Source organism: Aspergillus brunneoviolaceus, assembly GCF_003184695.1.
Source record: "Aspergillus brunneoviolaceus CBS 621.78 unplaced genomic scaffold BO95scaffold_36, whole genome shotgun sequence".
NCBI lineage: Eukaryota > Fungi > Ascomycota > Eurotiomycetes > Eurotiales > Aspergillaceae > Aspergillus > Aspergillus brunneoviolaceus.
Genome location: NW_020290766.1, coordinates 65,933 through 79,322, shown reverse-complemented (window position 1 = coordinate 79,322; position 13,390 = coordinate 65,933). Strand labels below are relative to the sequence as shown.

The 13,390-nt window shown below is 51.0% G+C and overlaps 4 protein-coding genes across 4 annotated transcripts; 2 read left to right on the top strand and 2 right to left on the bottom strand.

The window, feature by feature from the left end:
• Window positions 1-309: 309 nt before the first annotated feature.
• Window positions 310-1,818, top strand: BO95DRAFT_463937 (putative nucleotide-sugar transporter; the record flags this gene model as incomplete). The annotated part of the gene is made up of 4 exons (XM_025589016.1): window positions 310-393; window positions 457-533; window positions 611-1,486; window positions 1,545-1,818. 4 exons carry the CDS (start codon window positions 310-312, stop codon window positions 1,816-1,818), a joined length of 1,311 nt encoding a protein of 436 aa, XP_025441929.1.
• Window positions 1,819-2,739: 921 nt separating this feature from the next.
• BO95DRAFT_140242 (putative sterol o-acyltransferase (APE2)) lies at window positions 2,740-4,944 on the bottom strand. Its single transcript, XM_025580574.1, has 6 exons — window positions 4,694-4,944; window positions 4,182-4,625; window positions 3,414-4,118; window positions 3,060-3,315; window positions 2,940-2,981; window positions 2,740-2,875 (listed from the first exon to the last, which is right to left on the bottom strand). Exons 1-6 carry the CDS (start codon window positions 4,813-4,815, stop codon window positions 2,849-2,851), a joined length of 1,596 nt encoding a protein of 531 aa, XP_025441928.1. The 5' UTR covers window positions 4,816-4,944; the 3' UTR covers window positions 2,740-2,848.
• Window positions 4,945-5,969: 1,025 nt separating this feature from the next.
• BO95DRAFT_432100 (AP-1 complex subunit gamma) lies at window positions 5,970-8,783 on the top strand (the record flags this gene model as incomplete). The annotated part of the gene is made up of 5 exons (XM_025585039.1): window positions 5,970-5,979; window positions 6,088-6,211; window positions 6,276-6,464; window positions 6,518-8,630; window positions 8,688-8,783. The coding sequence occupies 5 exons, from the start codon at window positions 5,970-5,972 to the stop codon at window positions 8,781-8,783; spliced, it is 2,532 nt and encodes an 843-aa protein (XP_025441927.1).
• Window positions 8,784-10,574: 1,791 nt separating this feature from the next.
• BO95DRAFT_414190 (DnaJ-domain-containing protein) lies at window positions 10,575-12,785 on the bottom strand (the record flags this gene model as incomplete). The annotated part of the gene is made up of 2 exons (XM_025584306.1): window positions 11,719-12,785; window positions 10,575-11,655 (listed from the first exon to the last, which is right to left on the bottom strand). Exons 1-2 carry the CDS (start codon window positions 12,330-12,332, stop codon window positions 10,575-10,577), a joined length of 1,695 nt encoding a protein of 564 aa, XP_025441926.1. The 5' UTR covers window positions 12,333-12,785.
• Window positions 12,786-13,390: the final 605 nt, after the last annotated feature.

Genomic DNA, 13,390 nt, shown 5'->3' with positions numbered 1-13,390 from the left:
CCTCCCCCGTCTTTGTTCCGTGATATTCCCCACCACCAACAACCAACAACCAACCACCTCCCCCAAGCCCCATCTTCTTCCATGATGGGTCATCAATAGAATAGACTTATCCCACTTTCTTCTCTCTGTTCTCTATCACAGCATTTGCGACTGGCCTCTTGCGCTCCTTGGCCGGGTCTCTCTATCGCGCTTCCTTGGATAAACATTAAACCACCCCCCCCATAAATTGGACCCGTTCTCTGCGAGCTTTATCTGTATACATCGCAAAGCTCGTTTTCACTTGTTGTTAGCTTCCAACAAACAGCAATCATGGCGAGCAAAGCCACCGTCCCCTTCCTGGTCACGATGATGCTCGTGACTGGGGTTTGCAATACAATCCTCAACAAGTATCAGGTTTGACGCTTCACTGATTATCTTGCCTTTTTTCGAAACATGACTGACAATGGCTGCTGATAGGATATGCAATGTGTTCGCAATTGTGACTCTCCGGATCCCAAGTATCGTCACACCTTCGAGCAACCGGTGATCCAGACGTATGCTATCTCTCCCCTCGCTCTCTCTTTCTATACCAATTAGTTATACAATGCTTATATCATCTCAATAATGCTAGCATTCAAATGTTCATCGGCGAGATGGGCAGCTGGCTTGTCGTGTTATTTTCATATCTCTACCAGCGCTACATCGCTCCTCGCTTGTCCAGCAACTCCTCCCCTCTGCTGGCGGGTGGCTATCATCCCGTCCACAATGATGATGGGCTTGACGAAGAAGAGGAAGACTACACGATTCGGGGCCCCGAATATCTTCGTGATTCCACCAAGCCCAATGAATCACCTGATGGGCGCATTCGTCTCCAAGGATGGAGGATCTTCCTCCTTGCAGCACCGGCATGCTGTGACATTGCGGGTACTACTTTGATGAACGTCGGGCTGCTGTTCGTCGCCGCTAGTATTTACCAAATGACCCGGGGAGCCCTCGTCCTCTTTGTTGGTCTCTTCAGTGTGATATTTCTCCACCGCAAACTTCACATCTACCACTGGGCTGCACTGTTTGTGGTCGTTCTTGGCGTTGCGCTGGTTGGCCTTGCAGGCGCCCTGTTCAGCCAGGGCCATGAATCTGCCCCGGAGAATGCAGCAGCGGCCGTCACACATGCTCTCCGAGAAGTGCAGACCACTGCACGAACTCCAGAAGCCGTGCAAACACTGATCGGTGTTCTTCTCATTGCCGCAGCGCAGATCTTCACCGCTTCGCAGTTCGTGCTCGAGGAATGGATCCTGGAACATTACGCCATGGATCCTCTTCAGGTCGTTGGCTGGGAGGGTATCTTCGGGTTCAGTGTGACTGTCATCGGCTCGATCATCATGTACCTGGCTGTCGGACGGACCGAGGCAGGTCGCTATGGCTACTTTGACGCAAAGGAAGGCTGGCGTCAAATTCTCCACAACCGGCCAATCGCCATCTCCAGCTTTCTGATCATGATCAGCATTGGGTAAGTTATCATGACTAAACAGTTTCGATCTTGTTGGTACTAAGTTTTTCTGCTCCAGCGGCTTCAATTTCTTTGGGCTTTCTGTTACTCACACCGTTTCGGCTACATCGCGTAGTACTATCGACACGTGCCGCACCCTTTTCATTTGGCTTGTCTCTCTAGCCCTGGGCTGGGAAACTTTCAAATGGCTCCAAGTGGCCGGCTTTGCTCTGCTCGTCTACGGAACCTTCCTTTTCAACGATATTATCCAGCCCCCACTCAAGGCTTGTCTTCCTCGTGATCGCCGCGAAAGAGTTATTCTTCTTCCCGAGGAGCCCATCGAGCATATCTAGAAGTGGGGACAGTGCACAAAACGCATAGTTGGACTCTGACCGTTTTGTCTCATAACATGATATCTCAACTTGGCTCCCTTGGGCTGGCTAAGACGGTGTTGATCGCCTTGTCTAGCTACACTCTGTTACTGCCGGAATTTTAGAGGTTATCGACTTTTTACCCGTTCCATTCGGGGATCGGCCAGGAAACCCCGTCTTATTGCATCATTTGTGGAACGGCGGGTCTCCGATTGGCCGAGTGAGTACTTTCCGTCGCGTTTCACCATTCCAGCTTTTGTCGGTTTTTGTTTTCCAGGCGTTATCATGGTCACGGAACTGAGTTTTTGTTTGTTGTTCGACTATGTGGCAAGATTTTGGTATAGAAGATGGCGCCGTCGATGCAGCAGAATGGAAATAAGATATCTATCATGGTTGTTCAGTCTCTTCCATTGGTTCTTTGTATTGCATTCTAGCCGTTATGGTGGAAATATATGCCAATGCCGCAAATGTGGCCTGGGCCCATATTTAACCCGATCGGGCGAATATTTATCTTTGAGAGCCGTCTCTATAGCATTTATGATCCATAACCCACTCCCCTATCACGCTGTACTGGACAAAGATCCCTTATCCACGAATACCGTTCTCTAGATCCAGTCTTCTTCCTATATTCTCCCTCGGAACTCGGATTCATAAGATGGGCATGAGCAGGCAAAAGCTGAAAGTCGGCATGTTGTATAAAAGCAGCAGAATCGATGCTGTACAAGCACTGTAGATTGCATTGGAAAAGAAAAAAGGAAATGTGGGGACGTGCTGAGAAGGAGGGGTCCATTCATGCAGTGATGACAACTATCAGGACATATATAAGGGATGATGATAACACACAGAAGAAGAAAAATATGCTTCAAAAATTGATGGTATATGTGGTTGGTTGCAGGGGTGTGGGGGCGATGGTAATAGCGCCAACCCTAGCTTTGTAGATGGTATGTATATATACGGGGCGAGTAAGATTGTCTATCTGAGTGTTTGTTGGTTCGTGAGGGATGGCATGAGTTCAGACGAGAACGTAGAGTGCGCACATCTGGATGGGAGGTTAAGTGTCAGTCGAGGGTCTGGGGACACCAACATTAAGTGGTAGTACTCACCATGGATAGCCCGAGAATCATCGATAGCCAGAAGAAGGCGTTCTGATGGAGGGAGAGATTAGTTTTAATTCCATGCTTTCTATATTCGGGAGTGGTTTGAAGTATCATGGATGCACGTACATTGAGAATGGTCTTCCCCTTTATGTACTTGGACTGCTGGACCGCAACGATGGGCAGCTGGAGCATCATGGCGAGGAAGCCGTAGCCACGAAGCTTCTTAGTAATACAGCTCATGACCAGTTCGTGAGCGATGGCGCTGACGAGGAAGGTGATGAACATGGCGACTGGTTTGGAGAAGTGGGAGAGAGAGGGGAAGTAGACATGGCGCCGGAGAAAGTGGTGTACGGGGATGTTCCATTCCCTGGAGAATTCCAACCTGAATAAGGTAGAAACGTTTTCGTCAGCTCATGTCAACCCACATCATTAGTAGCCTCCATAAAAGCCACCAAAGGTGTCCGTGTGCAGCAGACGTACCAATCACATGAGTTCCACCAATCCGAGTAGAAATGACGGTCGGCAAAACAAGTCAGCTCTGCGAAAGCGCCCAGCACATATTCGAAGATGACGAGAAAGACAAGCAAGAAGGTGATCAGGAAAGGAAAGAGAAGCATGCTGATGGTCTCCGCCATGATCAGGGCCTTTTCAGCTATGCTTGACACGGTGTGGAGCTGGATGTTGGCCTCGCTCAAGACAGGTACAATGAACTCCTCGCTGGTCAACGTCAGAAGGAAGATGCATCCGAAGATCGCGAGGGTTTTCAGGCCGATCTCGATCCAATCCCGGTCACTGTTCCGAGGGTATTCCAACTCGTAGCACAAAGTGGGACAGAAGATGAAATCCACATAGTTGGTGACCGTCAGGTTCTGAGGATATGTCACATTGCCCATCGGCGAGGTCAGCTCCGTGGCTAGGTCCTCGCGCAACTCGGCTATCGATTCGGATCGTGCGTGTTGACTATGGCGCCGGGTGGCAGCGTGCCGACGAGGGGAGGCATCCGGATACGGCACCGGAGCTTCCAAGGACACAGAGCCGGGCTTATCAAGCGAGGACAAACGACGCTCAGTCTCGCTGAGATGACCATTGTAAAAGGCATATGAGTGTACTTTCATCAGGATAGTCAACGTATGGAGGGTGAAGAATACTTGCGCTGTCCAGGTCCAGCGCATCATAAAGGGCCAACTGCACCTCATGGTTAGCTCAAGGAATCACGACCCCAGGAATAGTATAGCTGTCACAACCTACTTGATCCATAGGCAGGCCCAGGCCGCTTCGAAAATACTTTGCATGGCCATGCCCCCTCCTTTCCAGCGCCAAACACCACCACGAGCCCTGATTGTGCGATGGAGGGGTAGCACCGCAGCGCTACTCACGACCATAGCCAGGTCGCTGACGCCCATGGACCACACGTTTGCCGACAACAGATTCCAAACTCTCACTCTGAAAGGGGACCCAGTATCCTTGATATTGCGAAGCGCTGTGGTAACCACCATGATAAACAATGCGATCCAAAACAGGGTATAGAAACCGCGAAAATTGCGGTAGTCGCTTCTCGGGTCGAAATGGGACACTCGGGGCACATAGTCAATGGTATAGAAGATTCGTGTGCGTGCTCGAGCTTGTTTCCTGGCGGTGGAAATCGAATGGAGGGAAGGCGGGGCATCTTCAGGGACAGGTGTCGAATGGCCGCTAAAAAGTGAAGATTGTCAGTCTTCGAATTTGTTGGCGACTGTTGAAGTTGGTCGCTAGCTGCCTACCTTGACTCTAAGCTTTCCAAAGGAGGAACAGACGTAGGATCCGTCGTCGACTTCTTCATGGCCGGGATGACACGCGGCCGTAATAGCGGGGAGCCATTCACTTGTTGAATGGCAGAAGACATGTTGGTTTAATCGGATAGGGGGATGGAGGAAAGGGGAAACAAGACAGTGTCACATCGAACCAAGTGAAGAATGAATGGAAAAAGGGGAATAATGCAATTGATATATGAGACAATGCTGTACGTAGGTTGATCTGTTCTTTTTGCCACGCATGCAACGGGGCATGCGACAAGTAGAGAAATCCAGAAGGGGGAGGGGGGAGGGGATGTGATGCGGTCTCTTATGTGGATCCTATACTTCGAGCACAGTCAGACAGAGAGAGAGAGACACACACACCTTAAATCTGACTCGTGCAGGGACCAACCGACCGAAACGAATACGAAAGGTATTCCAGGGGTTAAGTATAGAAAGGTCGGACATTGAGGCGTGGATCCGGAGTATGTTTTAAAGCCTTAAAAGCCTTCAGGAGGCGGAAGGACGATCATCAGCATGCACCTCCTGCAGTAGAGTGTACTGTAGATGACTAGCGCAGCATCTTGGAAAGTTGATTAATGTCATACCTGAAGCGGCTGCAGGGGGAAAGACTCGGGGAAATCGGTACTGTTGCGAGAGTGTTCAAGGTTGGATTGCAAGGACGTCATCGGAAGCGCGGTTGGGCCGAGTCTCCGCATCTTCCGTGCAGTTCGGGGTTGTTTTTGTGCCTGTCCGAGTGACCGAGTGAACGAGTGAAGTTATGATCGATGATGTAAGGAGCTGCCTGTACAATAACTACCAAGTATGAGTACGTAATACGAGTACGCAGTGAGGCAGAAGGCAGAAATATTATGGCCTGATAAGTAAGGCTCCAATGGTTTGTAGCACGTGATAGCAGGCGGGAAGGAGGCACGAGGCACGCTAGACCCAACATAGACGGGGAGTGCCAAGGCGGCCAAGTCGCAGGAGCGGGCGAGGCTCAACCGCTCAACCCAGCTGGAAACTGTCTTGAACCAACCTGGTCTGCTGGCCCGATCTTTATCAGTTATTGTTGCTACAATCTCCAGTTTCACTGTCTCCCCCCCACCAGGATCATTTCCATTTTCCTCTCTCCTCACCTCTCTTGAGATTGCGCAGACTGGCTTCTTCGCTCTTTCTCTCACCCTCTCCGGTTCTCTTCTGTCCGGGCGACCTTCCCCCGCCTTTCTATTGCATTTCCCCGTAAGGGGTCCTTGTGCCCGCCATGGCATCCCGTATGTGAAGGAAACCCCCCCTCCATCGACAGCCCTACCTTGTTGTCTGGCCCACGCTTTGGCTCATCAGTCACTAACAACCTATTCCTTGTCGCCCTAATATCATAGTTAAGCAATTCATTCGAAATGTCCGGTCGGCCAAGACAATCGCCGACGAACGAGCAGTGATCCAAAAGGAGAGTGCGGCCATCCGTGCGTCCTTCAGAGAAGAGAGCCACGATTCAAACGTTCGGTCAGCAATGCAATCTTTCACTCCCATCTTTGCCGCTAAGCAGGGATCTTATACTTGCGGACAGGAGAAATAATGTGGCCAAGCTTCTGTATCTGTTTACCTTGGGTGAACGGACACACTTCGGCCAGATCGAGTGCTTGAAGCTGCTGGCTTCCCACCGCTTCGCAGACAAGCGGCTGGGATACCTGGGCACTATGCTATTGCTAGACGAGAACCAAGAAGTATTGACGCTGGTAACGAACTCTTTGAAGAAGTGAGTGACTATTCCAGTACCACCAGTGACCCCCTGCTGACGTCGTCTGGTAGTGACCTTAATCACTCCAACCAATATATCGTGGGCCTGGCACTTTGTGCCCTGGGAAACATCGCATCCGTCGAAATGTCTCGAGACCTGTTCCCCGAAGTCGAAGCCCTGATGTCCACCGCGAACCCTTATATTCGGCGAAAGGCAGCGCTGTGCGCCATGCGCGTTTGCCGCAAGGTTCCTGACCTACAGGAACATTTCCTAGAGAAAGCCAAGAATTTGCTGTCGGATCGGAACCACGGTGTTCTGCTATGTGGTTTGACCTTGGCAATTGATATGTGTGAGGCCGAGGAGGCCGAGGAGGGCCAAGAAGGAGTCATTGAGATGTTCAGGCCTCTCGCGGGTGGACTTGTGCGTGCCCTGAAAGGACTGACAAGTTCAGGATATGCTCCGGAACATGACGTCTCGGGTATTACGGATCCTTTCCTCCAGGTCAAGATTCTACGCTTGCTTAGGGTACTGGGGAGAGGCGATGCGGCAACGAGCGAGTCAATCAACGACATTCTGGCGCAGGTGGCTACCAACACCGATTCGACCAAAAATGTCGGTAATGCCATTCTCTACGAGGCTGTCCTCACTATTCTTGATATCGAGGCGGACTCAGGTCTCAGGGTGCTGGGTGTCAACATTCTCGGAAAATTCCTTACAAACAAGGATAACAACATCCGTTATGTCGCTCTCAACACGCTAAATAAGGTCGTCGCCATCGAGCCCAATGCCGTGCAGCGACACCGCAACACCATCTTGGAATGCCTCCGCGACCCAGATATCAGTATTCGGAGACGAGCTCTGGACTTGAGTTTTATGCTCATTAACGAGAGCAACGTCCGTGTGCTTGTTCGGGAATTGCTTGCGTTCCTGGAAGTCGCCGACAACGAATTCAAGCCTGCGATGACGACGCAAATTGGCATTGCTGCCGACCGCTATGCTCCCAACAAGCGCTGGCACGTTGACACCATCCTTCGTGTGCTCAAACTTGCTGGTGCATATGTGAAGGAGCAGATTCTGTCCTCCTTTGTCCGCCTCATCGCTACCACTCCTGACTTGCAGACCTATTCGGTGCAGAAACTCTATCTAGCCCTGAAGGAGGACATCTCACAGGAGGGTCTCACCCTTGCCGCCACCTGGGTCATCGGTGAATACGGCGACAATCTACTGCGTGGTGGCCAATATGAGGAAGAGGAACTGGTTAAGGAGGTCAAGGAGAGTGACATTGTCGATCTCTTCAACAACATTCTGAACAGCACATATGCTACTCAGACCGTAATCGAATACATCACCACGGCTTCGATGAAGCTAACCGTGCGCATGTCCGATCCCGCTGAGATTGAGCGTCTCCGTCGCTTCCTTAGCAGCCGGACCGCTGACCTGAGTGTCGAGATTCAACAGCGGGCTGTCGAGTACACTAATCTGTTTGGGTATGATCAGGTCCGCCGTGGTGTTCTGGAACGTATGCCTCCCCCGGAGATCCGGGAAGAGCAAAGAGTCTTCGGTGCTCCGACCAAGAAACGCCAGAGCAAACTGTTGAAGGATAAGTCTAAGAAGCCGGTCAAGCAGGCGGAGCAGGATATGCTGCTCGATCTCATGGGTGGCGATGCCCCAGCAACTAGCCCAACCACCAACGGATCTCAGAACACAGCCGACCTTCTGGCAGATATCCTCGGTGGCGATTCAGGCCTGTCATCACCATCTCCTCAACCTGCGCAAAAGCCGGCTGGATCCGTCAACACTAGCGCGATCATGGGTCTCTTCGACTCCAATGGCACTACGCCTTCTCCCAACGTATCGCAGTCCGCATCCTCCGGTCTGGATCTTCTAGGAGGCGTTGGGGCTGCTGCGTCGCCAGCTCCAAGCCCTGCACCTTCGGCTCCGGTACACACAGCATACAACAAGAATGACTTGACACTCACGCTTCAAGTTCAACGTGCCAGCAACGGCAATGCGCAAATCCAGGCGCGGTTCCGTAACGTCGGAAACTTTGGCCAATTCTCCAATGTAGGATTGCAGGCTGCTGTTCCCAAGAGTCAGCGTCTGCAGCTGAATGCGATCAGCAAGGCAGATTTGGAGGCTGGTGACGAGGGGATTCAGATGCTCAAAGTAGCAGGCCTGGCCGGGGTAAGTCCTTCCACTATCCAGCAATATTCCCTGCACGTATATTAATGTTTGCCACAGGCCCTTCCACCTAAACTTCGCCTACGTCTGCGGATCACATATGCCAAGGATGGTTCAGACCCTGTGACGGATCAGGTTGACTGGACCGAGCCATGAGGCCGACGGACGACTTGACTGATATCATATCCCACTCATTGCCCGCCTGAACGCAGGCCGCGTGACCTAATCTATCTACCTTCCGCCCATTCATCTGACATCCCACTTTATCATCCCTCGCCCTCGATCATCCATTCTAGCCTAGACGATACTGCCACAATTCATACTCCATGTTCCACCTGAGCGAATTTCGTTCCTCAGCCTCAAAATGTAGCACAATCGCCCTCTTCTATCACACTCAGCCGCCCAAAGCCAGCAGCGACCGACGTCAGACCCGGAATGAGAAAGCTGTGTGATCTAACCAAAACAACAAGCCAATATGTCCTCCCTCAACCCCTTCTTTTCTAAGAATCACACACACATCATCATCATCCTTCCAAGTCTGTTACATTCCATGCATGCACATCTGCAGAATCTACATACCCGCTTAGTTTCGAATCTGATATTCTGGTTTTTCCCGGCTCCCCGGTATCTCCGTGTGGTCATGGCTGTGTGCTGTCACAAAGTGTAGTTCCTTTTTTTCTTCCATGTTGACTATCCCCAAGCTTTCTTTTTTTGCACTCTCCTTCGTCTTATGTCCTATTTCAAATTCCATGTAAATGCTTGATGGACTGTGTACATGGGCGATGCGCATCTCCATTATTACGAGCAGGCTTTTTTTGACCAACTGGAAATGCAAAACAACAAGGTTGAATCATGGCCCTCCCAGTCGCTAGACTATAATAGTTTGGCGATACTGCTTCAAAACCCCCACTTAGTAATGAACAGAGGGCTGCTTTCCTGTTCCAACGACAGACAGAGGGGTTCGAACCATTACTGTGTGTGGGGTTCCATAGGTGGATATGTGTGGGGTTGTGTTGGGTTTTTAAACTCGGTACTTGAGCCTGAGTGGAGGTGGTGGCCCAACTCACTATGGTATGTATGTAGTAGACTGGCTGAACGCTAAGTGATTTACTACCTGGTGAGTGGGCTGGGCTTCGCTGGCTAGCTTGCGGGGGGGTTTCTCTCTACTTTTCTTCAGTTTACGTAGGGGGCGACATTTAAGCATTGACTCCGTGGGGGGAATTGATGCATGAATGCCCAAACTATAACTCGATGAAGAAAGTATGTTTACTGTACGCAGTATCCGAATGATGATGATGATGATGATGATGATGATGATTATGATGTAGTAAAGACAGACTACTTGGTAGAAGATGGAAGTGGGCCTGATCAGGTGTGTTGTGTAGGTTTCATTGTTGAGATTGTGTGGATGGTAGGTAGTCTTCTACTGTACTAAGTGGATATGTGGCTATGTGTGTTGCTGTTGCTGTTGTTGCAGAAAGCGCTTCCTCCCAAATTTCGATCATGTCTCTCGTAATCATCATCATAGACTCCTGCTTCGTTCAGGATATCCCCTCGCCTCCTACCTCCCCCTTCCTTGATATCAGAAAAACAAATGCACCAAACCAAGTCAAACCCCCATCCCAGGCGCCGAGGTAGTTGCAAGCATAGCGAAGATAAAGCACAATAAAGATGTATGCGAAGAATAGTTGAATGTCAGAGGTCGTCAAATATCAGAAAGAGTTAAAGTCATGGATTGAGGGGTTCATCGACGGACAAACGAAGAGATACTCCATTAAGTCGAAAGAGATACGGGTATATCAAAGCAGGCGTCTTGAACCAAGTCCTCGCTAGTAGTATGTTGTAGAGTGGAAATGGTCGCGTCGGTATACAAGAAGTGAAAAGAAAAGTGGTGAAACATCGCGATGAGTTTGTCTCCTGGCGACATGCTGCCGGCTCCAGAATGACTTATTGAGCGTAAGCAGATTGACGCCTGCCTATCGGTGGATGCGGGTATTCGTCCATGCGTCGGGAATAGGCATCGCGACCGGAATGGGGGATATGCTCGGGCCCAATTTCGCGTGCATACTTGTAATCACGATCCTTGCTACGGGTGTATTCCACCTCACCGTAGAGGGGTCGCGAAGAAGACTGCCTGGAGGCACTAGGTCGAGATGACGACTCATAGCGACCCGAATACTCCGCTGGGTAAGCATAAGTACTGCTGCGGACTGGTTTTGGCATAGGACGGCTTGACCCCGAACGATCTTGTCGAGGCGGCGAGTGCCCCCTTGCATGTCTTGAGGACGCGTGGGGTGGCGGCATGCTCGGCTCCACCAGGACTGTACCTGGCTCTGTCACGATCTTGTATCTGGTCTTCGTCGGGCTCTCTCCAGGTGGTAAGTCCGGTGTTCCCGGACTAGAATACCCGGAATCATATTTGTCCGTATTTCGGAGCTTCGTCGTCCGAGAGTTACCGTCGTGTACCATGTGCAGAAGGAACTGCTCCGTACGACCTAAGGTCTTCGGTCGGGAATGGGACTGCGCAGTGGATGCAGATCGTGAAGATTGAAGGGAAGGCCGGATTGACGAGGATACTTTGACAGCTGGCGATGTTGCAGCTGTGGGCATGCTGGGGACCTTGGCGTCATAGGATCGAGACTGGGACTCAATATGCTCGTAAGAGTTGTTGCGGGAACTCGAGCTTCGAACAGTTTCTTTGCTGGGCCGATTGGATCGATTCGAGCGCCGGGAGGAGGAGGACTCGGGATCGGCCGAATCGTAAGCGTGAGGACGAGGAGGCGACCGAGATGCCTGTGCCCTTCGATCAATTTCAATAGGAACGGTTCCTTTGGATCGTAGGATGTAATCGCGCGCGGTAGTGTGCATCTTCTCATGCTTCGACTCCCTGCGATCCGAGTAATCCTCCGATTCGTAACGTGCAGGCTCCGGGCGACGGGTTGATTCAGTTGGTCGAGCCTTGCGTGTGGACGACTCCCGGCTTCGTTTCTCTGAGGGCCGTTTGACTCGTACGTAGTAGGATGATGCGCTAGAATCGGAAGCCGCGCCGTCATCTTCAGACTCGCTGTACGGGGCGGCCCGTTCAGGATACCTCTTATCGTAGGCATCCCGCTTGCGTTCCTTGGTACGGTACTTGTCGCGAGACGAGTGGGTCGTCTTGACGTTGTCCCGAAGCATCTCCTTCGCGGCGCGGGCGGCACTTAGGGGGACACTCTTCGCCTTCTTCTTCTCTTCCGCCACCTTGGTCCGTCGCTTGCCGTATTCATCGTACTTGCGAGCTGTCGGCCGTGTTCCGTCGGAATCTAAGCCGTCCTCCTCGTAGAAGTTGGTCGCATCGGCCGGAGTTCTTTCTTCGTAGATCCGCCCATTGCGGTATTCGCGGGGCCCGCTGGAACCAGAACCATTGCTTCGCGCGGATGAACCGTTGGGATTCCCGCCGCGCGCCATCATCTCTCGTCGAAGCTCCGCAAGACGAACCTTGTTGTCATATTTGGCCCTTCTTGTCTCATCGGAGAGAAGTTCGTAGGCTTGTTGGACCTTCTGAAACTCATCTTGAGCCTGACTTCGTTGGCTTTCGTCCTTGACCTTGTCGGGGTGCCACTTCAGCACCAGTTTGCGATGGGAGGATTTAATTTCAGCCAGGGTCGCATCTTTCTGGACTCCCAACACCACATATGGATCAATGTCTGATATGGAGGAGGTCATGATGTGAAAGCTGTGATCAATTGATCAAGCACACAAGGCACAAATACCATACAAGTGTTAGTATGGTCAGGATTAGAATAGTAAAAGGGGTTTTAAGTGAGAGCAGAAAAGCGAAATGCGTTGTGTGGCGCTGTATAAAAGGGAAATCGGAGCGACCGAGGCGGTGGACGATAAACAAGTAGCGGGAGGCGAGATATGGGATGGAGGCAGTGTGATATCGTGCAGGTACCCTGGAGTCGAGTGGGCGGATGGACGGAGGAACGATGGGGTGACGTGGGTTCTCGTGACGATCAATGGCTCATGCTCAAGATTCCACCAGATCGGATATGCGGCCAATTCATGGAGAACATGAGAGAACGAAGGAGAAGCGAGGAGTGAGGGAGAAAGTGCAGCAGAAAGCAAGCAGGCAGGCAGATGCAGCCAGAATAGTAATTGGAGGGGGGGGGGGGGGGGATGGAAAAAGGGGACAGAGAATAGGATGACAACAGTAATAGTCAGCCAGGGGAGAAAACCGGCAGGCAAGAAAGGGAATGGCCAGCAAGCAGTTGATCAATGAAGAGAGAAGGGAAGAAGAGTAAGTGAGTAAGTGAGTAAGTAAACGAGTGAGCGAATATCAAGGTATTATTACTGAAGACTGACTGGTATGAGAGTAATCAATCAGAAGGGAAACAGGCAAGCAATGGGTGGGAACGAACGAACGAACGAACCCACTTGAGGAAACTGGGGCGATGATGATGGGATGTGCTTCCGGGTAATTCTGCTCAGGGGAAAGCGAAAGTGAAAAAGTAACTAAATGTATAGTCAGAGTATGGTAAAGTTCAGGTCAGCCAGTCCCTCCCTCAGTCGTAGTACGGGAGAGGCGACCAACACCAGAGGGGCAAAAAAAAAATAAAAGCGAAAAAATAAAAATGAAAAGCAAAATGAATAAACAAAAATCTTCTAAGGTCAGACCCAAGCAAACTGCGCCACGCTGATTCTCTCCCAAAAACTAAAAGTAGAAATGCGAAAATGTCGAAAAGGTATTAATCCTCTTCTCCCCCAACATCCAAAAGAAGGAT

Bases quoted from the DNA above. Each gene is read 5' to 3' on its own strand.
- BO95DRAFT_140242 (XM_025580574.1), bottom strand. From the start codon at position 4,815: ATGTCTTCTGCCATTCAACAAGTGAATGGCTCCCCGCTATTACGGCCG. The intron at 4,626-4,693 runs GTAGGCAGCTAG...TTCACTTTTTAG, and splicing joins TTGGAAAGCTTAGAGTCAAG to CGGCCATTCGACACCTGTCC. The intron at 3,316-3,413 runs GTACGTCTGCTG...TACCTTATTCAG, and splicing joins TGGTGGAACTCATGTGATTG to GTTGGAATTCTCCAGGGAAT.